The sequence below is a fragment of the Anarrhichthys ocellatus genome, unplaced genomic scaffold (genome assembly GCF_004355925.1).
Source record: "Anarrhichthys ocellatus isolate YVR2014 unplaced genomic scaffold, GSC_Weel_1.0 scaffold83, whole genome shotgun sequence".
Classification (NCBI taxonomy): Eukaryota; Metazoa; Chordata; class Actinopteri; order Perciformes; family Anarhichadidae; genus Anarrhichthys; species Anarrhichthys ocellatus.
In genome coordinates, this window is record NW_022280113.1 from 385362 (window position 1) to 395412 (window position 10051).

Genomic DNA, 10051 nt, shown 5'->3' on the forward strand with positions numbered 1-10051 from the left:
CACACACACACACACACACACACACACACACACACACACACACACACGGCTCTTTTTATTGATCTGTTATTGCTACAGTCTGCTGTCTGGAGCTGCTGCTCTCGACAGAGTGGAAAGACGTGCAGAAGACCGAGAGATGAAAAGCGTCCCGTCAGAGCCAGCTGACCACAGTCATAAACCACACCGTGAACACCGTTTAGATCACTTTCCTTTGACGGGTGAAATAAAATGGTTCGGTGTAGGAATAATTACTGCATGTCGGTCAAAATCATTACCATGTATTTTTTTGTTGCTCCATGGTTTAATGCGTAGTGTGCAGTACTGCAAGTACAGGATTTTGACGGTTTACACTCGGCTACACTCATCCGGTACTACGTCCAAAAGCACCAACCTTTCACGGTGCAACCAAATATTGACCAAATATTGTAAACAAACTCTAAATGTCATCACTTCGAAAATGTACCCTGCTACCAAGGTGAGTAACCCTCATTGATTTATTGGAACGTGGGAGGATGCCATGAGTGTGTTTTGCATTACTACATTGTAAGCTGCATACACTTTGAATACGCTTATGTAGCCAACCGAACGAACTCACCCTGTGTGTCGTCATTGTGCTCGGTGGCCTGCACAGCCTTGCGGATTTGCATGCGGATGATGTCAATTTTGGTCTTACTGTCCTGCTGCATCTGCTGGGCCGTCTGCAGCATCTTCTTATCCTGATTGAAGGAGAGACGAGACCGGGAGCAAAAATCACGTGACGGCAAGCAGGGAGGTAAATATACTACTAGAAAACTTTGGGCAACAGAGAGGAATCTCTAATTTTTTTCTTCTTCTTCTTCCGTTGATTGATTGTTATGGCTGTTGAATCTGTATTTTACAGCAGTGAAACAGAAAGGGAAGTGGAGGTATGAGAGCTAGGTCAAATGGCAAGGTGATTCATAAAAGAGGGGGAGGGGGTCTTTTGAAGTAATCGAGGGGTGAGGTGTGTACAGGAGGGGAGGAGTTTGTGTGTCCCAGGGTCCTATGCATTTAGAGATCGTCCGAGTCAGCAGATTGGTAAAGATTGTGGATCATGAACACACACACACACACACACACACACACACACACACACATATATGGATGTGTATGGATTTAGCCAGTACCCTGTACCTTGGTGGATCCGTTAGCGTAGATGGGGATCATGTTTTCGACCCCCTGCTTGACTTTGAGCTCGATGTTGAGCTGTCTCTCCAGGGCAGCAATACGGTCCTTGTGGGCCGACCTACGACTCTCCGCCCCGGGAGACTGAGGACACTCATCTGTGCGGAGGGAAGGAAAGAGATGATATAAAAAGAAGGAACAAGATGACGGTTCACACGGTGCGCCCTAAAGTCAAAATACTCTCTGGGGAACTTCACGTAATGTCAAGCTGCTCACTCATCTGAAACTTTCTTGGTGATATCGGGGACAAAGGAAGCAAATGACGAGGGGGGGCAGTATACTTTTCACACGCGTACCTTTGTTCTCCTCGCCTCCCTTCACCACGATGTGAGCGTCCAGTTCTTGCAGCTGAGCATGCAGGTTCTCCAGCTTGCGGTTCGAAGAACGCAACTGGCTTTCCACCTGCAGTCATGTGCAAAATACGGTAAAACAATCATGATCAACACACGCAAGAATGTCACGAGAGGCTGGAGAGCAGACCTTCCACTTTGAACCAGTTCTACAAGCCATTTGTCCTTCAACATCGTACTCGATGTACCACAAAAATCTGCTAACTTTCTGAGGCGTTGCGATGATGTTTTCTATTTTGATGTTGACATTCTGGCCCTATCTTTGCCTGGCGCTGACGTGCGTCCTGTGTGATCCGATCACAAGTGGAAAGCACCAAGTACGTCGGTTCACACCGGGCATTAGAATGAGTCTCCAAATGAGTTTACTTTTCAGTGACCACTTGGGATGGGATCTCACTTCCCAACGTACAGCATTTAGGTTTGCCAAAGTTTTTAAAGTGGTGGGAGACGGCAATGCACTTCTCGTGCCTGGTCTGCCTGATGATGAAGATGAAGAAGAAGAAGAAGAAGAAATCCAAACAATGGTACAGGCTGGGTCTATTCCTTGGTGTGTTCCAGGCAAACCAAATCACCTGATGTAAAACATCTCCATATCTCATCATATACGATAACTGAGGCTTTGACTCCAACAGGGGTTGGATGAACACACTATCTGACTTTTTTGCTTTAGAGAATCTCTCCTTTAATGCTCACAATTGCATGTGAGCAACGCATCTAACTCTCCACCTGCTCGAGTATTAATGTTCACTTCTAGCAACAGGCGGAGCTGGTGCAGCTGTCCTGGGAACTGGTATGTGACTGACTCACCAGCCACTGTTCCAGTCATTAAACTGGTTTCCTGCAGTCGCACTGATGTAACATTCAATGGTTTTGTCGCTGGAAGATGCGTTCTCACATTAAGTATCCTTGTAAAGTGTCCTTTTGCCAAATCCAGACTTTCTCTTTGCTCTTTCAGATCATCTATTATCCGTTGGCTCTTTTCCACACTAAAAATAAGACATTTGATTCTAACACGTCCTGGAGTTGGAGGCTTTAAGGATCCGAGGGTAACTGTGGCAAACCTGATGTGCGTTCCTCTTGTCAGTCGTCGCCCTCCGTAGGTTCTCAGCTCCCTCCTTGATTTTTAGCTCCCTACGAATCTCTCTGCGGATCTTTTCGCGATGCTCATCCAGAAGCTGCTGCACGCTGGAATCGGAGAAATCAGAGTTCTGGTCCAGGTCGAGCTGCTCCAGAACCGACAGCTCGCCTGAGTCACTCTAGACGGGTGAACAGGGTAGGGAGAGCGGGAAGGAAACAAAAAAAAAAATAAAAAAGGATAAAGAAGTTAGGCGACGTGGTTATGAACAAAATAAAAATGTTTACAATACAAGGCTTACTGAACAACACAGTCAGCCTGGTTGGAGGAGGTGTTGTGAGTGATATAGACAGATGAGGATGACATGGTGAGCTGGATAAAGCTGTAATGGGAGGAAAGACAGAGGGGGAGCGAGGATAGTGATGGGGGGTGGGAAGGGAAAAGTTGGGTAGAAATAAGAATGCTAGAAAAGGAAGCAGGAGGAGCAGAGAGGAATGACAAATCTTGTTCAGCCGGTGTTTATAATATTTTAAAACAAACCTCCAAACTGCTTAAAAGTAGAGCTTCAAGGTTCAGGAATACCATTAGAAATGTTGTTTTCAATATAGTCGGCCTGACAAACAGGCTAAAAATCGAGACGATACACAAACATCAAAGTGGATTACAAATCTGTCCCATGACATGTGCTGTCCATTGTCCTCTTTCAGTATTTTCCCATGAACCGCTGCTTCGCCACTAGGTGAGATCTCAACTTAAACCCACACACACTTGGTACGAGTAAATAACTGGGCTCCACAAGTTTCAGGAGAGACGTCGTTAATCACTACAAATCACACACAGCCCACTATTACAGGAACACACCAATCAAACAAACAAGCCCACTGCACTTCACCTCCGAGCTGTCCTCATCCTCCTCGTCGCCATGCCAACACATAGTCCACTCGGATACGGTGACCCCGAAAAAGGGCGACGGAGGAACAGAAAACTTTGGTACGTTCCCGAGCTCGGCCAAACGGCTAATGCCACACCGAGAGCAAAATGGGTTGGCGGGGGAGAAAACGAGAAAAAGAGAGGGAGAGTTAAGTGAGGGAGGAGGGGCAACGCCTCCGAAAGAGGATATCCGTCCCAACACCAAGCTGCTCAGGCCTTTCCTGTTTCCTCTGCGATTTTGTTGCTGTCAGTGGAGAGCGAGACGCAGAGAGAAGGGGGGGGTGACAAACTCGAAACATCAAGGACACATCCTAAACTGGATCTGTGGCAGTCAGCTTGGACCACGTCAAGTCTTTGTACACCCATTAATCAGATCAGGCTTGAAGTGACTTTGTGACAGCTGTTTTTTTGTCTCACTTGGTTCAACGACATGATCTAGAGAGGAAACCAGGGAAGGATGCGTTTTCTAAGTATTGGATCAACGCCAGAGAGTAAGCTTGAGACGCATTTCTGCTGCCTGCTTGACCTCTTGTTTTCCTGTGGGCTCCACATCTGCAAACCACAGTGGTGGTTCCCCCTTCCCCTGCGGAGACTATGGGATACAGTCACAGTGGTGGGTGGCGTTAGCCCCCCTGAAGCTAGCCTCCAACATCATAATCCAAAGTGGGAAACGAGCATACGGTTTGAAGTGCCATTACGCGGCACAATAACAGCGATCTTACCGGTGAACTGTACGTCACACTGTGCCGGATAGGTGTCATCAGAAGCACGTCAGATAATGGAATGAACGCATGGTGATTTCTACCAACATGGTGTAAAAGGAAACCTAAATATGCAAACAGAGACACAACACGAGTTCTGATCATAAACCCGTCCTGTTGGCTACGGCGCTGGAACTGCTGTCATTTTTGTTTTTGTTTTAAAGCCTAAATTTAAAAACATGAAAAAAAGAAGCTAAATGTTTTAGCATCTTCCATACACTTACACGCACAATGGTGAGCTTTGCTATGTTACACTTTTGAGCTACTTATTAGACCTGTGATTAATACAGATGTTGGGTGGTGTACTCCCGTTTCACCGTTTCAGTTAAATTAATTTGAATTCTCAAATCTAGCTAAGAGCAAAGAAAAGTGCCGCGCACTGTTTTTCCTCTGGAGGAGACGACTGGAAGTGTTGTGAAGTCAGCTTGGCGAAACAGACGCATCAATCATCTTTGGGCAGACATTTATGACCTAATTGATGTACTTGCTTAGCTACGTCCAACTGCAAGCCATTAACAGGGAAGGGAGAGAGAGAGAGACTTACTCTCAAGTGTTACATGACAAAGGCTTTGTTCCCCTCTATGCACATTAGATCAAACGGTTACATAATTAAGAGCCAATCATAGATTTGTCCTCCCAGGGTATTTAAGCTTTAGAGCTTAGAATATAAACATATATGAAAATGGTGCTTAGAATCTTGCGCTGGCCACGACCAGTGTGTTATGCCCCATTTCATGCTGCATTAAGGTCGCTGGTGTGACCCACATCTACAAACCAACAAGCCACATTGTTTGAATTTGGTCCAAAAATTAAGAAATTTTGACACACGCAGTCTTGGCTTCCAGAGGACGTGACGCAGTGCGATCAAACACAGTTTTGGATCGACGACTACAGATTTCACCACGTTTCGTCAACTGTCATCTTAGTAAAGACTCTTCACATTGTGCAATGTTGGGCTGTGAATGTCCATCTGACCCAAAATTAGAAATGATCTCCATACAGTATATTTATTCATTCACAGGTATCACACAATCGAGAGAGAAGAAATTGCAGGCATGAAGAGGTTAACAGCTAGCAGTTAGCACTGTGCCACCGCTACAAATGAATACAGACAGTTGATGAGGTGTCAGCGGGCCAAAACAATAGCAGTTATCTGGCAGCTTGCCTGATGGCTGCCCAAACATTAAAAGAAGTGGATAACAGGCTTCAACAATGGTGCCCATTCACTTCAATGTTTTTACTTCCTGGTTTGCCTCTACATTGTACATACCGAAAGATGACTTTAAAATGCACTCATGCACTTTAAAATAGCTTTTCTAGGGAAATATTTAATAATTGGAAATTCCTAATATTAAGACCAAGACCTTGTTTTCAGTTAGAAGTTTCCCGTCAATGGGGAAAATGCTTTTTGGGTCACAGGACGGCGAGTGGCCACTGGTGTTGTGTCCAGCTCCCTTAATACATCCAACAGAGGGAGAAGATGAAGGAAAGGTCAGTGACGTCACCAGAGTTGGCCAAAGACAGGAAGCCATCAATGACAGGTGACACACCCCTAATCATTTCCACACACAGTCTTCATTAATAATAATGATTTCTTTTTTTTTGTAATCTTGTCTTTACAGTTTGAGAAAATTGTCCGGTTCAGTGGAAATGATTACCGTGTTTTCTTGTCACAGGAAGGGAACGAGTGGACCACTTATGTCTGTCATTTTGAGGTCATTATGTTGTTTGTCTTCAGTCTTTGCACATAAAACCGACTCCTCAGTAGATCTGTGTGAGCCCAGATAAGAAAAGAAAGGGGACACCGACTGGAGACGGGGAGCTTTACTTCCTGTAATTGAAAAGATGGACTGAGCCGACCAGACTCACGTAGTTTACCCTCTATAAGCAAGCAGACACCAATACCGTAAGTACATTAGAGCTTTACAACTAAATATGGATTGTTTACCAACTGTGATGAAAGCTGCAGTAATGGCTTAACAGTCAACACATTTCATGTATGGGCATAATATCAATGTTATGTGTCCCATATATGCTTTTTCCATTTCATTAATAAAATCTGGTATTTAAAACTCAACCTCAAGACTCTGATTTAGGATCTTTGCAAACCAAAACAAATACAAATTAATTAATTAAAAATACTTATTGCCTCAAAAACTTTCCGGACAGTTTGACAAATCATTGATCTACTGCTGAACGAAAATATTCAAAACTAAGGATGAGAACAAAACTGTCAAGACTATTAATACAATAATGATTACACAAAATCCTGAATTCCATCCATAATTGCAGCACTGACTACCCTCAAGACTTCACTTTGACATAAGACATTTAACTCCTCTCCGTCTCCACCCACCACCTCCATGTGTAAAGTGTGCGTGCATGTGATCCACACTGTGAGAGACACTGATGAAATGTTTGCTTACCCTTACAGCACATTGGGAGTAGCTGCTGTTGCTTAAAAGAGGTTGGAGTGTTTCGGTGTAACTGTGGATTGTTGTGTTTCTCTGCTGAGCTACAGCCTCACTGCCAAGTGATTGTGTGTCAGATGGTGAACTGATTGTGTAACTGAGGTGGAGGGATGTTGTTGTGTTGTTGAGTTCTTCTACTCCGCTCACGCCCTCTCATCCACAGCATTGTTATGACTTTAAGCACAGATGCAGTAATGTAATGTAGTAATGGAAGCAACTACTCAAAGAGTAAGAATTCAGTCAAGTATTTACTAAGAACTTTGCTATTCTTAGATGTGTAAGACACGTGTTCGGTGTTGATGGACTGGGTGGTTTTCAGCACAACTAAGTTACTTTTTTTTTTGATTTGGCAGATAATTGGGGCTATTGTTTTTATCCATGTTAAATTGGTCCACCACTTTGCTTTATGACAAAATACTTAAAAAATAATGACATTCCCATCAGCCTCAGCTGTACTTTGTTTAGTGCTAAAATGAACATGGTGAACTGTAGACCTGCTTAGCATCAGCATGTTAGCATTATCGCTGTGAGCATGTTCGCATGGTGACATTAGCTGTACGAGGGAACAGTTGTGCTTTGAGCTAAATGCAAACATGGCTGTGGACTCTTAGTCGTGTGATATTTAGGCAGTCACCACGATGAATAGACAATGCTACATCCAATGAATTGGGTCTTCCTCTCCCTTCATTAGAATATACCGAGACTGACAGGGAATGTGTGTCCAGTCTGACACAACTTTAAAAAGAAAAACAGATTGACAGCTGGTTCACTACAATTAGGCTTTAAATGATTTCCAGTTCTAAGTTCCTAAGACATAATCCTGTAGTACTTGCATTACATTATTTCATATAGAAATATGTTGGACAAATGTTTTTTTTTTAAAACTTAATTTTGGATAACTTTTATAGTGATTGGACATGTCCGAGGCTCTGATTGGGCAATTTGGCAACAGTGCTGGTGTTCTTAATGCAAAAGGGGGAACTTGAATGCTCTCTTATCACATATGTATTGAAAAAAAACAACAACCCGTAATCTCAATTTCAAGATAAATCGTACTTCAACAGAGAAATCTATCAGTAGCTACGATCGACCCCGACTCTGACTCTATGGTATGGTTGCAGCGTGGGTTTAGTCTATCAGTCTATGTATGCCCTGCTAATGAGATTCATATGTACAGGTCCTCAGTATCCACTGCTGTACAGCCACTACGCCGGAGACAAAGAACAAGATATCTGGTCCAAACAAAGCGGCCGATCGTCACAATCGCCCTTCAGGCCGTGTCATGAGCTCAGTTGGTGGGAACTCGTCTCCTGCCACTTCCAACACAACACGTGTTAACAGACGTGTTAACAGCAGCAGGTGAAAACAGGACGTGTTCCGACACGCATCTGTATGTGGCGTAGGACATACATGCACAAAGATGCATGTCTCTTAGACCGACGCCACTTCAATGAACTCAGCAATTAAAGAGAAGAAAAGCTGATACAATCTTTCAGTTGGTCACCCGGTGTGTGCACCTCTACAAAGACGGCGACAGACAGCTAACGGGGGCATGAATGACTCATCCGAGGCTCATGACGGGCTAATTCAGTAGATAACGGGGCCAAGTGAGGCTAATTCAATCAGACTGTGTGAGCAGCGTAGGGGAGCCTTGGGCTGGACGGAGAGGAACAAGACAGCGCATGGGTGAAGTGCAATTTTGTGCGTGTGTGTGTTAGCATGTCCTCCACTGTGAGGACAATGCCTGGAGTTTTCCTACGGAGTGATAGTGTCCACAGAGAGGAGTTGTCGTGGACAAAGATAAGAGGACAGATATTGATTTTAATGCACACACTGATGCGAAAAAACACATGTGTCTCTTGGGGAGCTCAGCCCATTTCTGACTGAAGCCTGTGTTGCTATAGAGGTCGTGATCTGTGGACTCTCACAGCTCCAGTACACTCACTCCAAAATATCTTGTTAATGTGGGCCGTTGAATATGACACTAGGTGAAAACGCTATTGTAACTGTGACTGGATGCTTTTTCCACCATGAGAGAAGGAAGGACAGGCGGGCTGTGGCTGTGCTCAAAGTCACAGACAACAATAGAGGAGGAAGAAGAAAGGAGGAAAAATAAAAGAGCCTTTTCACAGCAAGAAATCATGAAAATGAGATGGCTGGTAAAGTCCTCCATACTAAACTACAACTGAAAGATGCTGAGGACAGGTACTGATCAGTGATCAGGTTCTTTCTGATGTTTATAGAAGTTAAATTGTTGTTTATTCCAGTATCAAGAGTTTGAGTTTTTTTCTGGGGTCAGCATTTCTTAAATCTCTACAAAGGAGTTTGCACATGCAAAGTTAGCACGACATTTGTTTAGCATGGACTAAATTACTAAAATAATAAAAAGGCCTTTACACATCAGGTGCGTGACAAATAAACATGGAAATGCAAAATACTCGCATGTCGCATCATAACTATATTCATACTGGCAGCGTTGCGACAGTAGCTATACTTAAAAAAATAAAAAAGGTTTGTATAGGTTTGCGCAGGCAGAGGAGAAACTACCAGGATCCTATTGAGACAGGTTGTGAAGACAGACAACCGTTCAAAAGAATATATTGATGTGCGAATTAACTGCACAAAAAGAAACCTACGTGATGCATATTTCTCACTGCTAACTGTAGTGTGTGTGTGTGTGTATATATATATATATATATATATATATATAAAATGTAGATTCTACACATTGATTCACTGGGGTCTCCAACCTGCAAGTTAAGATTCTCAGCCAGCACGATAATCACCTTATTATTGTAAAAACCAAGGCTACAACAAAAAATATCCTATTGGAATAACAAGACTTCATTTAAAAAGAGTACTCCATTGATTTAGCGTCGCACTTTATTCACAGCCGACATTCAGCCCCAACCGACGCCGACTCAGGCGACATTACTAGAGGCAATTCATCAGACTTCACACAGAAGCCTTATAGAACTTATTTTCATACGGACTGTGATGTGAAAAGTCAGTGGAGTTCCCCTTTAACTTCAACCTGTCATTAAGACATGCAAGTCACAAAACAGACAACATAGGATTGGCTGGCTGACTAAATATACGGCGTTCTTCTTGCCTGGCTGAACGGGCTGTGTCGACAAAGGCCATTTGGTGCTTAGGAAAACACACACACACACACACGTAGCTATATGTCATGTTAACAAATGTACTGCAGTTGACACACACACACACACACACACACACACACACACACACACACACACA

At 43.6% G+C, this 10051-nt stretch overlaps 1 protein-coding gene across 1 annotated transcript in view; it reads right to left on the minus strand.

The window, feature by feature from the left end:
• Positions 1 to 9437, minus strand: part of LOC116398363 (serine/threonine-protein kinase N1-like) — a 23321-nt gene extending 13884 nt beyond the window's left edge. The window contains exons 1-5 of the mRNA XM_031874598.1: positions 3521 to 9437; positions 2615 to 2809; positions 1500 to 1605; positions 1153 to 1301; positions 596 to 716 (exon numbers count right to left, since the gene is read on the minus strand). Of these exons, the coding sequence (XP_031730458.1) occupies positions 596 to 716; positions 1153 to 1301; positions 1500 to 1605; positions 2615 to 2809; positions 3521 to 3562 (613 nt within the window). The 5' untranslated portion in view covers positions 3563 to 9437. The remainder of the gene's footprint in view (positions 1 to 595; positions 717 to 1152; positions 1302 to 1499; positions 1606 to 2614; positions 2810 to 3520) is intronic.
• Between the last annotated feature and the right edge of the window lie 614 nt (positions 9438 to 10051).